The 19,128-nt window shown below is 44.8% G+C and overlaps 2 protein-coding genes across 2 annotated transcripts in view; one reads left to right on the forward strand and one right to left on the reverse strand.

Annotated features, from left to right (window-relative positions):
- The window catches only part of NLRP7 (NLR family pyrin domain containing 7), a 47,547-nt gene extending 31,455 nt beyond the window's left edge, over nucleotides 1-16,092 (forward strand). Inside the window, exon 7 of the mRNA XM_060085222.1 lies at nucleotides 15,996-16,092. Coding sequence (XP_059941205.1) covers nucleotides 15,996-16,092 — 97 coding nt within the window. The remainder of the gene's footprint in view (nucleotides 1-15,995) is intronic.
- On the reverse strand, nucleotides 7,312-12,600 carry NCR1 (natural cytotoxicity triggering receptor 1). The gene is made up of 7 exons (XM_060085330.1): nucleotides 12,567-12,600; nucleotides 12,398-12,484; nucleotides 11,988-12,272; nucleotides 9,619-9,897; nucleotides 9,306-9,353; nucleotides 7,627-7,674; nucleotides 7,312-7,499 (listed from the first exon to the last, which is right to left on the reverse strand). The coding sequence occupies exons 1-7, from the start codon at nucleotides 12,598-12,600 to the stop codon at nucleotides 7,312-7,314; spliced, it is 969 nt and encodes a 322-aa protein (XP_059941313.1).
- Nucleotides 16,093-19,128: the final 3,036 nt, after the last annotated feature.

A 19,128-nucleotide genomic window follows, 5' to 3' on the forward strand; every position in this document is an offset into this window, starting at 1 on the left:
CCCCTTGCTGGCTCTGTTGCAGTCGTGCTGGGTGTCTTGCTACTTCCCTGCCTTGGGCCCTCCACCTGCTGTTCTTTCTGTCTGCTGGGTGAGCGTTTTTGAGGCATTTGAGTATTTGATGTGCCCGCCCTTCTCAGCACGGTCAACACGTCCTCACCCAGCTGACCACCAGATGTCATGGATGTCCGTCCCCCATCACACCCACCTTTTTCCATCACCCTATTTATGTCCTTACAAGCCAGGGATTCTTATCTGGGTGGCTCTTAATTTTGTCCTCAAGGAGACATTTGGCACTGTCCAGAGAGACTTTTGGTTGTCACACATTGGGTGGGTGGGTGTTCCTGGCATCTAGTGGGCAGAGGCCAGGGATGCTGCTGACACCAAGCAATGCTTAGGACAGTCCCTGCTATGCACTGGATTGTGTCCAAATGCACATGCTGAAGCCCTAACCCACCAATGTGACTGTATTTAGAAGAGAAACAGGGCTTCCCTGGTGGCACAGTGGTTAAGATCCTGCCTGCCAATGCAGGAGACACGGGTTCAAGCCCTGGTCTGAGAAGATCCCACATGCCGCGGAGCAACTAAGCCCGTGCGCCACAACTACTGAGCCTGCGCTCTAGAGCCCACGAGCCACAGCTCTTGAAGCCTGGGTGCCTAGAGCCCGTGCTCTGCAACAAGAGAAGCCACCACGATGAGTAGCCCGCCCATCGCGACGAAGAGTAGTCCCCGCTCACCGCAACTAGAGAAAACCCGTGCACAGCAACAAAGACCCAACGCAGCCAAAGACAAATAAATAAATAAAAATTTTAAAAATATTAAAAAAAGAAACAGATTTGGGCATGTATCAGAGAGAAATTGAAACCATGGCATTAAATGAAGTCAGCCAGGCTTGCATTCAGAGAAACGTGGGTCCACCATAGAACCTCAAAGCTCTGGCATTGGAGAGCCCGAAAACTCGGTGGTGGATGGCCAGTCAGAAGTGAGTAGGGAGAGGTGTCAGAAAAAGCCATTGAAGTGACTATTTCAAGGAGGAAGTGGTCGTGTACAAGTGTCAGAAGAAAAAAATAAGATAAGGGCTGAGGTGCGTCCACTGAGAGTTCCAGGAAGCTCATTAGTGTTTGTGACAAAAGCAGCTTCTGAGGAAGTGTGGGGCGAGAAGCCAGTGTCTGGTGGTTGAGGAACAAGTGTGAAGGGGCAAAGCAAAGACCGCCCACGTGGGGAGTATCTCAGGGCACCTGGTCGCCCCATCCATGGGCCAGGAAGAGTAGAAGGGGATGGACATTCTTTGAATAATCGTATCCATGTTCTGAAGCTTTAGTTCCTGTTCCTAACTCAGAGTTAGGAAACTTTGGTGCCAGTGGTGGTGGTGGTGTAACAACTGTGGAGCACTGAGAAATGCCTAGGATGGGGGACTTCCCTGGCGGTCCAGTGGTTAAGCCTTCGCCTTCCAATGCAGGGGGTGCGGGTTCGATCCCTGGTCTGGGAGCTAAGATCCCACATGCCTCGCAGCTGAGAAACCAAACCATAAAACAGAAGCAGTAGTGTAACAAATTCAATAAAGACTTAAAAAATGGTCCACATCCAAAAAAAAAATCTTAAAAAAATAAACCCGTAGGATGACATCATGAGCTCATATATTACTAAGAAGAGCTATTGTTCCCTCCTTTCGGCAAATGTAAGGTGAAAATAGAAAGGACATGTCTTGCCTCAGGAACACAGGTGTTAACGGAGGTCGAATTTGGTCCTTCCCCACCTGACTCTGCCGCGCACCTGGTGTGTGAAACGGGATGACGGAAGCAGGCAGGGAGGGCAGACTGGAGACCCAGTCTTAGTGTTGTAATGGGGAAGATGGAGGACCTTGGGGGTAAACACGGGGAAGAGAGGCAGGGCTGGGGTAGGGGAAGGAGATGCCATCTCAGCCTTCAAACCTCGCCTTTTCTACTACCCATGAGACCAGGATACAGGAGCATCAACCTGCAGAAACAGATCACCAAACGTGGGGGCACCTTGAGAGAGACAGGTTAGACCTGTGCTGTGATGGAGTGATGAGTGTGCCTGCTTAAAAAAAAAAAAAAAATATATATATATATATATATATGATTCAGCCATGAGAAAGAAGGAAGGAGATTTTGCCATTTATGACAAAAAGAATGGGGGCTTCCCTGGTGGCGCAGTGGTTGGGAGTCCGCCTGCCGATGCAGGGGACACGGGTTCGTGCCCCGGTCCGGGAAGATCCCACATGCCGCGGAGCAGCTGGGCCCGTGAGCCATGGCCACTGAGCCTGTGCGTCCGGAGCCTGTGCTCCGCAACGGGAGAGGCCACAGCAGTGAGAGGCCTGCGTACCGAAGAAAAAAAAAAAAAGAATGGACCTTGAGGGCATTATTCTAAGTGAAATAAGTCAGAGAAAGACAAATACTGTATGATATTACTTAAATGTGGAACCTAAAAAACCAAACTCGTAGAAACAGAGAGCAAAATGGTGGTGCGTAAAGGCTGGTGGGTGGAGGAAATGGGGAGCTGATGTTTAAGGGTACAAGCCTGCAACTAGTAGACAAATAAGTCCTGGAGACCTAATGCACAGCATAGTGATTACAGACAACAGTATCCTATGATCATCATCAAACTTGGTAAGAGAGCAGGTCTTAATTATTCCAATTATTCCAACCACAAAAAGGAAGTGGCAGTTATGTGACGTGATAGAGGTGTTAGCTAATGCTACAGTGGCAATCCTTTTACAGTAGGTAAACGTATCAAAGCAACACATTGTATAACTTAAACCTACACAGTGTTCTATGTCAATTATATTTCAAATAAAAGAAAAACACTTCAGTTTGCGACAACAGAGGCTCTGATGTCTCTTGATGTCGCCCCAAATGTATCCTTTTCTTACCACACCTATCACGGTTCATCTACAATATCAACGCCAGTGGGTGGGGTTGAGGGCAAAAAAGGTCCCCTTTGTCCACCCAAGTGCCCAATTTACAAACTTCAGAGTTTTTTTTTAATTGGAGTACAGTTGATTTACAATGTTGTGTTAGTTTCAGGTGTACAGCAAAGTGAATCTGTTATACATTTATCCACTCTTTTTAGATTCTTTTCCCGTATAGGTCATGAGAGAGTACTGAGTAGAGTTCCCTGTGCTGTACAGTAGGTCCTTATTAGTTATCTGTTTTATGTACAGTAGTCTGTGTGTGTCAGTCCCAGTCTCCCAATTCATCCGTCTCCCCCTTACCTTCTGGTAACCATAACAAACGCAGACTTCTTGTTGACCCTGCCACTTGCCTGCCCATCATTTCTGAACAGTACAATGAAGTATGGCTTCTGTGCCTGAAATACGTCAAAGGTATCTACCTTCTCAGAGTGGTTATCGACTTTCACCTGGAATAATGTAGGAGCCTCCTAACTGATCTCACTGGATATGTTCCTTCTTATTTTTGAATGGAAACAAACTTAGCAAAAGAAGAATACAAAGGAATTTTCTAACTGGGAAAATGAGTATCTACAAAAGATTATAGCAATTAGCTTACTCAATGGTAAGATATTAAAAATATTCCCCATAATATTGGTACTAAGAAAAGGGCACCTGCTATCACCACTCCTATCGATTAATGTACTGGAGGTTCTAGCCAGGTAATAAGACAGTAAAAAAAAAAAAAAAAAAAAAAAGAAATTAATTTTGGAAAAAAATCCTAAAAATGTTTGAATCTAAAAATAGTCTTAAATAGTCTAAAACTGTTAAGATTAAGTGAGCTTTGCAAGACACATTCCATATAAAAAATCAATTTTATTTTTATACTACCAGCAACCAACAGAAGCAATAAAATTATTTAAAGAATGATACCACTTACAAAATAAAAGCCATGTAAGTAGGGATCTCTCTGGAGGTGATGTAACTAGTGGGTATTTCTGGTGGGTATCTAACAAAAGATACGCACATTCTCTACATAGAATACTACAAGATATTATTTAGAGAAGTTACTGAACATGAAGTTAAATGGTGAAATATACCACACTTAAGGTTTGAAACTTCCAAGGATGGAAAGATTGAAGAGATGATGATTCTCTGTAAATTGATCCATAGCTTGGATACAATCTCATGCGAAATCCAGGCGGGTATTTTGTGAAAACTGATACCCGAAAGTTAGTATTGAAATCCAAAGCATGCAGAATAATCAAGGCAATCTTGAAAAATAAGGACAGAGCTAGAGAATATGTTACCAAGTCTCAGGACCTACGTGTACCTGTCACTCACAGCTGGACCTCCATCTGGGTTACCAGTGTTACTTATGGAACCTATATCGTCCTGGGTGTCAGCACTAGAAATAGGTGAGCCATTCTCAACTCTTCTGTCTCCCCCCACCTACCATGCTTTTGTTTTCTTTGCATATGTCCTTCTTCTCACTGCAACCAGAAGGGTCTTCATACAGTGTAGAAATCATCATATTACATCCATGATCAAAATGCTTAGTGAGCTTCCTTTGCCTTAAGGATAAAACGTGCATTTATTTATGTGGCTTCCATGGCCGCGCTTGATCTGTCTTCTGCATTTGCCCAGCATCATGCACAGCTACTCTTTTCTGTCACAATCAGAGCTCTAGTTATACTGAATGTTTTCACTCTCTGTCTTACATCTGAGCCTTTGGATACATTGGTACAGACAGCTGCCATCTTCCCCTTTCTTCACCCCTGTATCCCCCTTAATGTCTCTATATAATGGAATCTTTCACAGGAAGGGGATCCAAGGGCATCCTCTAGTTCCTCTCTCACGAGACATTTATTTTCTCACTTCTTTAAGATCTCTACTCCTGGACAATAAATCCTGTTATGGTGGGGACAGTGTTTGCCTTGGTGTGTTGTCCTCTCACCAGTGCCTGACACATAGTAGGCTCTTATAACAAGGACTGGAATTGCTTATTACAGCTCTATTAACCTTTCACTTCATTGGTAATGGAAGTACCAATATTCAGCTTGCCACAGAGCTATTTGGAATAAAGGCTACATCCTCCACCTCCCTTGCATGTAGGTGCAGAGAGTTTCCAGTAAATTGTCATCACAAACAATCGGCCAGTACTTTACCCCCACCCTCCTCCCCTCCCCTCCTCTCTCCTTCCTTTCTGTCTCCCCATGCTTCATTTTGCGGTCTGAAATACAAGCCACGTTCAGTATTTCAGAAAGAGCATTGCAATACTTAACCATCTGGCATTGACCCAGTGACCAGTTTTGAAAGATTTTAACTTGGACTGCTAAGGACAACAGTAGGGCCATGGTGGTAAAGACCCCTCCATCCCCTTTAGGAGGCTCCTTCGCCGAGGTCAAGCCCTGCCTTTATATCTTGACCCCTAAAATACTTCTGCCTGACCAATTTTTTTCCTTGAGACTCTAGGTTTCTTGCCATAAACTAGAATATGGAAAGTTTGGCATGTCCTGAACCCACCCCAAACAAGTCCATCTCATCTTGAGATGAAGAAGACTATAAATGGGTATTAACTAGAAAGTCTTGGACCTTAGAACACCTGGTAGATGAAGACCAGAAAGAAGAAAATTCTGTATTGGGGCCACTAGTAATGAGGTAATAATTGGTATGAGTTTTGTTTTTTTTTTTTTAAGTAGGTGTTTTTAAATTTATTTATTTATTTATTTAGGGCTGTGTTGGGTCTTCATTTCTGTGCGAGGGCTTTCTCTAGTTGTGGCAAGTGGGGGCCACTCTTCATCGCAGTGCGCGGGCCTCTCACTATTGCGGCCTCTCTTGTTGCGGAGCACAGGCTCCAGACGCGCAGGCTCAGTAGTTGTGGCTCACAGGCTTAGTTGCTCCGCGGCATGTGGGATCCTCCCAGACCAGGGCTCGAACCCGTGTCCCCTGCATTAGCAGGCAGATTCTCAACCACTGCGCCACCAGGGAAGCCCTGGTATGAGTTTTAATTGCCCTTAGTATCAGGAATAATAATGGTTACCATGCATTGAGTAACTTATACATGTCAGAGCTTATGCTGGTTTCTGGATATTCTTTTTTTTTTTTTTTTTTTGCGGTACACTGGCCCCTCACTGCTGTGGCCTCTCCCGTTGCGGAGCACAGGCTCCGGACGCGCAGGCTCAGCGGCCATGGCTCACGGGCCCAGCCGCTCCGCGGCATGTGGGATCTTCCCGGACCGGGGCACGAACCCGTGTCCCCTGCATCGGCAGGCGGACCCTCAACCACTGCGCCACCAGGGAAGCCCTCTGGATATTCTTGATCTCCAAATCTTCATGTTATCCCTTTGAAGTTGGAATTAATATGCGCTGATATTTAACAGAAAATGCAGATTTAAGAATGAATTTGACCTGTGTAAGGTGTCACAATATTGAGAGGAGGCAGGGACCCACATAATGGGTATATTAATGGGTTGACCAAGTAGAAACTCTCAAAAGGAGAGCATTTGTGATGCCCAGACAACATTTCAAGGACCATACTCAGGAGTCTCAAGTTCCAAGTGGCACTCTGACCCCATTTATATAGCCATTTGCTCAACATATATTTCCTGAGAACTCTCTGAGTAGTGAACTACGAACACAGCCATTACACCTGACATCAATTTAATTCCCATGCGTTCACAGTCGATACAGGACAATGGATACGTAGGCAGTATTAGGATTCAGATGCTGTTGTAGAGAATTACAGGTGCTTTGGGACTATGAAAGTAGTATCTTAAGTCAAGCTGGAGGATTTGGGAAATCATCTTGGAGGAGATGATATCTACTAGAAGACCCAAAGTACAAGGCAAGGTATGGATAAAGAAGTGGAGAAGAAGAAATCCTGCAAGGGCATAGGATAGAGGGAATGGGGGCATGGCTGCCATCCAGCCAGGACACACTGGTATCGATGTGCTGTTTGTTTATAAGCCTGCATCTCCATTGACTGGTTGTTGCCTCTCCGGCTCTTGTTCCGTTTGATAAGTGTACCTATTCTGTACTGGTGGTTAAATATTTTGGATGACATGTGCAGGAGACAGCAAAGAAGAAAGAGGGATAAAGACAAAAGTAGGGAGGAGATATTCCCACGGCCATGCCGTTAAAGATGTTTTCAGGAAAGACCAGAGTGGTTAAAAATTTGGTTCGCAGGAAGCAAGTGCAACAGTACTTAGAACCTAGAAGAGACAATGGGTTCTGCCTACAGAAGAAATTTAGCGCTTTCATCCCCAACCCTCTGCCAAACTCCATGCCGTTCTCCCGTAGTTTTCCGCGATGACTCTCTCCTCCATGGGCTCAACTCGGAGCTCCCACAGCCCAAGGTCAGGGTCAGCTTGCAGCTTTACCTGTGGCCACTGCATCTCTTGGTCATTTCTCCAGGGCTCTTTGTGCTCTGAACCTTCTGCACTCCTGACTTGAAGCCCTGCTGGCTCTCTCTTGAGGCTTCTTCCTGTGAAGCCAGTCTTTAACCAGGAGCCACACGAGGGCCACCAAGACCAGGAAAACTAGGCCGACCCGAAGGAGATTCTGGGCATTGTGATCCCGGAGGACAGGATCTGGGGTCAGAAGAACAAGAGTGATTGCTCACAGGAACCTACCAAGACCACTTCACCCCATCTCTCTTCCTCTCTCCTTTCCCGATCTTATGTCCTTTAGTGCCTACAGCCCCCGCTGCTGGCTTACCTTCCTGGAATTGGGTCTCTGTGGTTAACATGTAGGCGTCCCAGTGGTCTGCAGAGGATAAGGAAAGAGGAGACGTGAGGAAAAGAGATGATGTGGCCTCTTCCATCCCAGGCTCTCCTACCCTTGGATATACTCCCTGACGTTCTATAGCTTTTCTAGGTCCACCCCTCGCACTCCAGGTCCCAGTGGCTTCATCTGGCAGGTGGAGTGGAAGAGGGAAAAGACATACTGTATAGCACAGGGAGCCCTACTTAATGCACTGTAGTGTCCTCAGTGGAGGGGATATATGTATATGTGCGGCTGATTCATTTTGCTGTGCAGTAGAAGCTAACGCAACATTGTAAGGCAACTATGGTCCGATAAAAATTAATTAAAAACCAAACAAAAGAAAACAAAAGACAGACAAACCAGAGGAAGAATTCAGCTCTAGGACTAATAAGCGTGTGTCTCCAGGCATATCTTCTGTGTGAGCCTCCGTTTCCTCATTAAGTCAATTGCCATCCTTTCTTCTTCGTCCCACTAGTCACGTCATTCAGTCTTTTTTTTTTTATGATTCTATATATACGGCATTCTTTTTTTTCACACACACACACACACACACTGTATTTTATTTTTACAAGAGATAAATAAACCGACACCAAGCATTGCAAATGGATGACCACAACAAAAGCAACAATGATTGCAATTTCCAAACACGAAACACACTCACACTATGTCATGATATTGACATTCAGTCCAGTAATCCTCCACTGTACGTCATTCAGTCTTAACCAAACTTCTTCAAGGTCCTAAATGAGCTGCCCCAGCCCACCACACCCCTGCCATCCCCCCTCTGACATCATTTCCTGTCCACTGGGCTCCTGGCTGTTCTTTTATCACCCTGCCCATCTTTCTGCCTTAGGGCGTAGGCCTAAGGACTAATGCCCTCAACTCTTTCAGCTCTTCACCCCCGCCCCAGTACACAGGCCTCTCACTGTTGTGGCCTCTCCCATTGCAGAGCACAGGCTCTGGACGCGCAGGCTCAGCGGCCATGGCTCACGAGCCCAGCCGCTCCGTGGCATGTGGGATCTTCCCAGACCGGGGCACGAACCCATGTCCCCTGCATTGGCAGGCGGACTCTCAACCACTGCGCCACCAGGGAAGCCCTTTTTTTTTTTTTTTAAAGTCATTATTGAATTTGTTACAATATTGCTTCTGTTTTATGTTTTGGTTTTTTGGCCACGAGGCAGGTGGGATCTTAGCTCCCTGGCCAGGGATCGCACCCGCATCCCTGCATTGGAAGGCGAAGTCTTAACCACTGGACCGCCAGGGAAGTCCCTCAGCTGTTTTGCTTGGAGCCTCCTTCTCTGTGAGGCCAGTGTGGACGACTCTGCTAAGTGCCGCTACCTGCCCTCTTCCCCACGCCTTAATGCCGTGCGTTCTACGTTGTCTTTTTCCACACCGTCGTTTCCTCCTTGTGTGCTATGTCATTGGTTGACGTATCCTGACTTTGACTCATGGCCTGCCTTCTCCCGCTAGAATACGAGTGCCACACAAGCAAGGATCTTTGGTTGACTGATAGAACTGTAGTTCACGGCATACGCTGTACACTCAAGGGATATTTTGAACGAATGCCAGGTTTTTAGTGTCACTGGGAGGCTCTGAGTCCTTCCCCAAGTTTAGAAGTACGTGTTACTCACCAGAAGAGGTGTGCTCTGTGGGCGCAAAGGTGGTGTCCCCGGCATCTCCTGGCAATGGAGACAAGGAGAAAAATCAAGGGATCTGGTCTTCCCACTTATTCTCTGCACTCCGCCCCCCGCCCGCCATCTCTCTGGCGATATTCCTCATGCGCTATCAACTGGGCCTCTGGCAAATCAACGTGGATGAGGGCATTGGTGAAAAGTACCCTCTGTGCGTCTTCCCACCTGCCTCTTTGCTGCCTCTCTCATCATTGTTTGGGGGTCAGTTAGGGATCCAGAAAGGACATGGGGTAAAATTGGGGGGTGTCCTCACCTTTGACCAGGAGCTTCACGGGCTCACTGGGGAAAGACCATGCATGTTTGTTATAGGAGCCAAAACATCTGTACGTGCCTCTGTGAGCTGTGCTCACAGGGCCCATGGGGAACTCCGCCTGCATATTCCCATATCTGTGCTGTGGGCGGCTGGATCTTCCCTCCTTGAGCAGAAAGAAGGTGGTTGTTGCTGTTTCTAGGCGGCAAAGGAAGGTCACTTTTTCTCCTGAGGTCACCTCAGGTCTGGGTTGAACTGAGAGGGTGGGTGTGTCATACAGTCCTGCGAGAGAAGGTGGCTGGTAGGTAAAGAACATAATTTTTTTTTTTTTGGCCAGGGGGCATGTGGGATCTTAGTTCCCCAACCCGGGATTGAACCCACGCCCCCTGCATTGGAAGTGCGGAGTCTTAACCACTGGACCGCCAGGGAAGTCCCGGTAAAGAGCATCTGTATCCTGCTTCCTATATCCCCCATCCCTCTTCTCCTTAGGACCGGGATATCACTCCCCAGAATCTTGGTCTCTTCTTCTGTCTCCTAGATTTGTCTCGGTCATGGACATACCCTCCCCGATCTCTCCCTTCACGAGTGAGACATTTGCTCCCCTAGCTTCCAGGAGTGTTAAGATAAATCTCTTTCTAGTGATACAGATGAACTTACTTGCAAAGCAGAAATAGAGGCACAGATGTAGAGAACAAATGTATGGATACCAAGGTGGCCGGGATGAATTGGGAGAGGGGGATTGACATATATACACTACTGAATACTATGTATAAAATAGAGAACTAATGAGAACCTACTGTAGAGCACAGGGGACTCTACTCAATGCTCTGTGGTGACCTAAATGGGAAGGAAATCCAAAAAAGAGGGGATATATGTATACGTATAGCTGATTCACTTTGCTGTACAGCAGAAACTAACACAACATTATAAAGCAACTATACTACAATAAAAATTAATTAAAAAAAAGATGAATCTCTGGGAATTGCGCTACATCATTGGTCCTCAGTGTTTGGTCCTTGGGACCAGCTACATCAGCATCGTCGGGAACCTTGTTAGAAATGCAAATTGCCAGGCTCTACCCCAGACCTACTGCATCAGAAACTTAGGAGAAGAGCAGCCATCTGTGTTTTAAAACATTATTATCACTTTTAGTCATAGTAAGATATACATAAGTCTACCATCTTAAGTATTTTTAATTGTACAGTGCTGTGGTATTAAGTACATCCACGTCGTTGTACAACCATTATCACCATTAGTCTCCGGAATGCTTTTCACCTTGCATAACTGAAAGTCTGTGCACATTAAACACTAACTCTTCATTCCCCCTACCCCCAGCCCCTGGCAACCACCATTCTACTTTCTGCCTCCGAATTTGAGTATTTTAAGTACCCCATGTAAAGGGAAATGTACACTTATTGATCCTTTGATGACTGGCTTATTTCACTCAATATAACGCCCTCAAGTTCATCCATGTTTTATCGTGTGTTAGAATTTCCTTCCTTTTTAAGACTGAGTAATATTCAGTTGTATGGATGGACCACATTTTCTTCATCCATTCATTCACTGATAGGCAAAGGATGTTTCTACCTTTTGGCTATTATGAATAATGCTTCTATGAACATGGGCTTACTGAAGTCATCTGTGCTTCTACAAGCCCTACAGGTGATTCTGATATCTACTTAAGTTTGAGAACCATATCCCTCAACTGGAGGGAACCATCTGACCCAAGATTACCTGGCCTGCCAGTCACCTGAACCCCATTTACTTTGTCTTTTTTCCATACCACCATTTTGCCCTTACATGCTATATTATTGATTTGAATTTCCTGACTTTGACTCATGGTCTCTCTTCTGCTAGAATACAAGAACCACAAAAGCAAGGGTATTTGTCTGCAGTCTCCCTAAGAGTGGTTCTCAGCCAATTACTGTTTGATACAGTGGGGGGTACAGAGCTTCCAGCCTCATTTCAAGACTATTCTGAAAAGCCATCCAGGTCCAGAGTCCCACATTCGCTCGGCCGAGGTCTCAGCTGAAGCTGCATCACAGTCCAACTTCCCCTTCTGCCCAGCCTGTCCCCCTCACTCATCACAGGTGTGGTGTTTGAGGCCACTCCACAGTAACCCCCTCTGTGTACAAATATCCATCTCAGAGCCTCTTTTCTGAAGAACCTGAGACAAATCTGCTTCTAGGACATAGAGACAGTTCTCTAAAGATAATCCCTGTAGGAAATAATCAACCCTCTACATTACCCTCCAGACAAAAACTAGTATCTGAGTGAGGCTTGGAAGAGAGTAAAGGAGATGAATAAGTGATGACCCTGCCCAGGAGTCAGACTGAGGAGTTGACTCTACAGCTATGCAGTGGGACAGTTACCTGTTACCACCAGATCCAGAGGGTCACTGGGCTCTGACCAGAGCTCCCCACTTCGATAGAAGCACCTGTACTGCCCTGCAGTCTGTGAGGTCATGGACGGGATGGGGAACTTTACTCTGGTCACCGTCCCAGGTGACTTCAGTCTCTCGAAGGCAGAAAGGCCTCCCTCAAAGCGCAGTTGGTACTCAACGGCCTCATGAGTTCCTTGGCACCAGATGATCGCCAGTTTTCCTTTTGGAATCATGAAACTGGGTTTGGCCCAGATGACAGGCTTCGAGAGAGTCTCTGGAAAGGAATCAGAGGCTGGAGTTCCAGATAAAGCCCCTGCCCACCCTACTTCCCACCCAGCTGCTGGTCTCAAGCCCTCCTAGCAAGCCAGAGCCCCTGCCCTCTCTTCCAGTTGTGCTCAGGTGGATACTTAGCCTCAACCCAGACTCTGGGGCTTTGAAGGAAGGACTCACGCTTCTGGGTGCTGGTCCTCTGGCTCAGAGACAGCCCTGGAAAACAGGAATTATGAGATACATTGCCCCATCCACACTAGAGCCCTGAATTCCGTCTCTCTTCCACGCAAGAACTCACCAAGAAAGAGAAGGGCCACAAGTGTAGAAGGCATAGCTCAGATCCTGCCTGGCTCATATGGAGAGCTGGGGGGAGACTGAGTCCTGCAGCCCAGGGAGAGGCGCAGGATGTGGTGAGTGAAGCCCAGCGCCAATCACCACGGGACTTTCACCCTGACTTTTTTATGAGAAAATTCAAAGATCTCCCCCCACCTCTGGCCATCGGGTATAAGGAAAGGAAATGGTCCCCATGACACATCTGATCATACCTGTGGTTTCTAACCAGAACCTCTGATAGTTGTCTGCCTGAACTGAAACTCATTTCTGGGTCAACTTCTAAATTTTGAAATATGGACATTATGCCCAAGGAAGGCATAGGGTAGTGTGCAGAGCAAAAGCCTTAGCATCATTGAAAAAATAGATGTTTGGGCTTCCCTGGTGGTGCAGTGGGTTTGAGTCCGCCTGACGATGCAGGGGACACGGGTTCGTGCCCTGGTCCGGGAAGATCCCACATGCCGTGGAGCGGCTGGGCTCATGAGCCGTGGCCGCTGAGCCTGCGCGTCCGGAGCCTGTGCTCCGCAACGGGAGAGGCCACAACAGTGAGAGGCCCGCGTACCGCAAAAAAAAAAAAAACATAGGAGTTTAACTTTGGCTCCCCTGTGTACATTCATATGCTTGGATGTTAACTGGCTTCATCAGAATGGAATGATAATACTGCCTTCTTCAAAGATTTGTTACAATGTTTCAATAAATAATATATATATATATATATATATTTTTTTTTTGTGTGGTACGCGGGCCTCTCACTGTTGTGGCCTCTCTCGTTGCGGAGCACAGGCTCCAGACACGCAGGCTTAGCGGCCACGGCTCACTGGCCTAGCCGCTCCGCGGCATGTGGGATCTTCCCGGACCGGGGCACGAACCCATGTCCCCTGCATCGGCAGGCGGACTCTGAACCACTGTGCCACCAGGGAAGCCCAATAAATAATATTTTTAAGCAAAAATATATTTTATTTGTTACATAATGACATTCCTTTAGTCTGTTATAAAGCAGAAATTAAATATTAAAATATTAGGTACTTTAAAATATTAAGTACTTAAATATTAAAATATTAAGTATTAATATTAAAATATTAAGTAATATAATATTAATATATTAAGTACTTAATATATTTAAAATGCAAAATGTGTCCATTTTTCTTTTTTTAAGGGTCTAAATAATTTTAAATTAATTAATTACTTAACTGAAGTATAGTTGATCAACAGTATTGGATTTGTTCCAGGTGAACAGCACAGTGATTCATTATTTTTGCAGATTATCCTCCATTATAAATTATTACAAGATAATGGCTGTAGTTCCCTGTGCTATATAGTATATTCTTGTTGCTTATCTATTTTATACATATTAGTTTGTAGCTCTTAATCCCATACCCTTTATTTGTCCGCACCCCCTTCCCTCTCCCGTTTGGTAACCACAAGTTTATTTTCTATATCTGTGAGTATGTTTCTGTTTTGCATATGCATTCATTTGTATTATTTTTTAGAGTCTACATATAAGTGATATCATACAGTACTTGTCTTTCTCTGTCTGACTTATTTCACTAAGCATAATATTCTCTAGGTTCATCTGTGTTGCTGCCAATGGTAGAATTTCATTCTATTTTATGGCTGAGTAATATTCCACTGTGTGTGTGTGTGTGTGTGTGTGTGTGTGTGTATCACATATATCACATCTTAATCCAGTTGTCTGTTGATGGACACTTGGGTTGCTTCTGTGTCCTGACTATTGCTGCTGTGAACATTAGGATGCATGTATCTTTTTGAATTAGTGCTTTCATTGGTTCCAGATGTATACCCGGGTGTGGAATTGCTGGATCCTATGGTAGTTTTATTTTTAATTTTTTGAGGATCCTCCATGCTGTTCTCCATAGTGCCTACACCAATTTACATTCCCACCCATAGTGTAGGAGGGTTCCCTTTTCTCCCCACCCTCTCCAGCATTTATTATTTGTAGACTTTTTGATGGTGGCCATTCTGACTGGTGTGAGGGGGTATCTCAGTGTTGTTTTGATTTGCATCTCTCTGATCATTGGAGATGAGCATCTTTTCATGTGCCTGTTGGCCATCTGTGTGTCGCCTTCCCTGTATCTGTGGTGCGCTGGTAGGTAGTGTGGACCCTCGCCTGTTTGACTGTCAGGCCCTGCCTCGTGTGGTGGCTGTTTACCCACTGGTGGGCAGGCCCAGGTCCCAGGGTGGCTTCTTGTGGGGCCCCAGGGATCCTGGGGCTGGTGGTGTCCCACTGTGGATGGTTTCCCTTGCTGTGCAGAATCTTTTTAGTTTGATGTTGTCCCACTTGTTTATTTTTGCTTTTGTTGCCTGGGCTTTTGGTGTCATAGCCAAAAAATTTATTGACAAGGTCAATGTTGAGGTACATTTTTTCTTATGTTTTCTACTGGGAGTGTTAGTGTTTGGGGTTTTATGTTTAAGTCTTTTTTAAAAAAATTAATTTGTTTATTTATATATATATATTTTGGCTGCGTTGGGTCTTCGTTACTGCATGCGGGGTTTCTCTAGTTGCGGTGAGCGGGGGCTACTCTTCATTGTGGTGCGCAGGCTTCTCGTTGCAGTGGCTTCTCTTGTTGAGGAGCATGGGCTCTAGGTACACGGACTTCAGTAGTTGTGGCATGCAGGCTCAGTAGTTGTGGCCCACGGGCTTAGTTGCTCCGCGGCATGTGGGGTCTTCCCCGACCAGGGCTTGAATCTGTGTACCCTGCATTGGCAGGAGGATTCTTAACCACTGCGCAACCAGGGAAGTCCCTATGTTTAAGTCTTTAATCCATTTTAAGTTAACTTTTATGTGTGGTGTAAAAAAGGGTCGAATTTCATTCTTTCACAGATGTTTTCTTCCAGTCTGTGGCTTTTCATTTCTCTTGATACTGTCTATCACAGAGTAGAATTTTTAAATTTTAATCAATCCCAGCTTATCGATTTTTCCTCTCATGGATCATGTCTTTGGTGTTGTGTCTAAAAAAGCATCACAAAACCCAAGATCGTCTATGTTTTTTTCTAAGAGTTTTGTAGTTTTCGTTTTACATTTAGGTCTGTGATCCATTTTGAGTTCACTTGTGTGAAGGGTGTAAGGTCTGTGTCTAGATTCATTTTTTTGCATCTGGATGTCCGGTTGTTCCAGCACCATTTGTTGAAGAGAGTATCTTTGCTCCACTGTATTGCTCTTGTTCCTTTGTGAAAAATCAGTTGACTATATTTATATGGGTCTATTTCTGAGCTATCTATTCCATTCTGTTGATCTATTTGTCTATTTTTTGGTCAATAACACACTCTCTTGGTTATTTATAGTAATTTTTGAAGTTGGTGTGGAAATGGGGGCAAGTGCTACCCCCGCATCACATAATAGTAATGATACTTTCCTCCTCTGTTTTCTGCTACGGAGCTCACCAACTCAGAGTGGAACAGTTTATTCCAGCAGTTTGCAAAGATCTGAAGATAAAATCATCTTGAGAAGCAAGGTTTCTGGTCACCAGACTTGAAAACCATTTCCTATGTGTAGGCACTGTTCTGAGTGGCTGGCATCATTCATTCATTGAATTCTCATGATAACCCAATGAAGTTGATAGCATTTACTCCACCATTTCCAGATAAGGAACTGAAGCACAAATAAGTTAAATAAATGCCATGTTTTATCCAGCTCATTAGAGGGGTTGGGTGATCATCTTAGGGGAATATGCTCTGAACCTGGAGTGTTTTCCCTGGACACTACATACTAAGGGCAATCATGCCATCCATTCTCCCTAAGTTTGTCTCTGGTTTCTCAGGTACTTCTCTGTATCTATTTAGTCCAGCCCCAGTTTTCACCTTAAGCTCACACCTGTGCTCCTAGGACTATCCCCATATGCACACTGTAAGCCCTGTTGGAGATGATGGATTTCAAGTCATGACTCAACCACTGAGGTTGAGTCATTTTTGATCATTTAATGATCACTTTTAATCATTTTTGATACTTGAAGAAACTCAACTTAATTGAGATGTAATTTACATACTATACAATTTACCATTTAAAGTGTAGAATTCAGTGGTTTTTATTATATTCACAGAGTTGCTCAACCATCACCATAATCTAATTTCAGAACTTTTTAATCACCCCCCCAAAAAAAACCCTCCAATACCCACTAGCACTCACTGTCCAATACCCCCTCACTCTCCCAGCTTTGGGCAACCACCAATCTACTTTCAGTTTCTGTAGACCACAAAGAACTTTTTAAAAATTGTGGCAAAACATACATAACACAAAATTTACCATTTTAACCATTTTTAAAGTCTTTTTTATTATGGTAAACACCTCCACATACATGAAACTTACCTCCTTCACCATTTGTAAGTGTACAGTTCGGTGGCAGCTAGGACACGTACGTCGTCATGCAATCATCACCACCATCATCTCTAGAATTGTTTCATCTTCCCAGACTGAAACTCTGTATCCACATATTCATATCATTATCCAAATCATACCATTTCTTTCTTTTTTTTTTTTTTTTGCGGTATGCGGGCCTCTCACTGCTGTGGCCTCTCCCGTTGTGGAGCACAAGCTCTGGACGCGCAGGCTCAGTGGCCATGGCTCACGGGCCCAGCCGCTCTATGGCATGTGGGATCTTCCAGGACCGGGGCACGAACCCATGTCCCCTGCATCGGCAGGCGGACTCTCAACCACTGCGCCACCAGGGAAGCCCCAAATCATACCATTTCTGAGCCTCTGTTTGCTCGTGTGACATGACTGTCACATGATTGATTGAATTAAAATTGATTAAATGAAAATTCACGGCGTTACAGCTATGCTCATATAAATGAAACGACCAGCATAATGCCTGACATAGAACTGAAAGTCATGTATATGGGAAAATAACCTAAAAAAGAGTGGATATATGTATATGTATAACTGATTCACTTTGCTGTACAGCAGAAACTAGCACAATATTGTAACTCAACTATACGCCGATAAAAATTTAAAAAAAGACAACTTAAAGTCATGGATTATAAGCCGCCATACACCTTGCCCTTAAGCAAAGACCTTATACTTAACTTAAATCAGTCTAATACATAAACTGCCAAAGGCTAATGCACTCACTACTCAACGTCTGAAATAAGAAGGCAAAGCCGAATTTATTATTACTGTAGTAGGGAGAGTTATGCTGGCCAGACACAGTGTCTCCGAGCAGAGCCCACTGCTGATCCTATACAGGGTTTTTGGGAAATGTGGATTTTCAGGGGCTCTTCTGGTTTGAACGTTATCCGTAAAAGCATGTTTGTTCGAGGGAGTCTTATTTTGATTGGCTGTCTCTCACCGGTGTGGTTACTGGAGTGAACCTGTTTCTGATTGGCTGTTAGAAGCAGGGAGCTGTCTGATTGGTTGAATGGTCAACGTGAGTGGTCATTGACGGGTTATAAACCCATTCTGGTGGCTACTTGTCATCGTGGCTACAGAAAAATCAATCCTTTTCCTAGGAGTGCAGGACCCTTTTATTCTCAGAGCCCCTTTTCCAAACGAGGCCCTACCATAGACAAAACCACGTATGTGAAGCTAATCTCTTCCCTCTCTGGGAAACAGGCTGCATTGCATTTCTCTGGTCGATTTGGATCTGATATAAAGACTCTCGTCGGTCCTCCTCTGCAGCTGTAGCACTTCCTTGTCGTTTATTTGGCTCAGTCACTAACATTTCCTTGTTTATCTGGCTCAGTCACTAACTTATTTGCTCATGATCTCAATAAATATATCCAGTACGTCATGTTTTCTAGACGTCATGATGCATACTACAAAAAGATGAATCGATAGACTAAGTAGCTTAAAGTACTGAGTTGATCCAAAGGAGATGCTTGTTCCGCTGCTTTCACAAGTCTGTTTACTCTGCGTTGGAGGCATGAGATATTTTGAAGTGGGTTAGTTTCATAAGAACAGGAGAGCCTTCTTAAGAGTCGGAAAAGCCTGTGTTAACACACAAATGTTACTGTAGGGAAAGCTAGAAGCACAGTTGTGTCGTGGAATATATGGTATGTTGAGTGGACAGTATTCATAATTAATTATTAGCATTCGTAATTAATGTAATTCTAGGTGTTAAGGTCTTCTATCAGGAGGATGTAATGGTATTTGGTGCTGATAAGTTCAAGACAAAATGAATGTATGAGCCAGAACTTCTGTGCAGGAGGGGTGAAAAACAGTCAGCAAGGAGAATTGAGAATGCTTTGCATTATTTTTTTTATCACAGGAAGAGTTAAGCAAAGATTATATTGATAATTCTTTTAAAAAATATTTATTTATTTATTTGGTTGCACTGGGTCTTAGTTGCGGCAAGTGCGCTCCTTACTTGCAGCTTGCTGGCTCCTTAGTTGCACCACGTGGGGTCCTTAGTTGTGGCAGGCGGGCTCCTTAGTTGTGGCATGCAAACTCTTAGTTGCGCGATGCATGTGGTATGTAGTTCCCTGACCAGGGATTGAACCCAGGCCCCCTGCATTGGGAGCATGGAGTCTTATCCACTGCGCCACCAGGGAAGTCCCTGTACTGAGAATTTTATCAC

Source organism: Mesoplodon densirostris, chromosome 19, assembly GCF_025265405.1.
Source record: "Mesoplodon densirostris isolate mMesDen1 chromosome 19, mMesDen1 primary haplotype, whole genome shotgun sequence".
Taxonomy (NCBI): domain Eukaryota; kingdom Metazoa; phylum Chordata; class Mammalia; order Artiodactyla; family Ziphiidae; genus Mesoplodon; species Mesoplodon densirostris.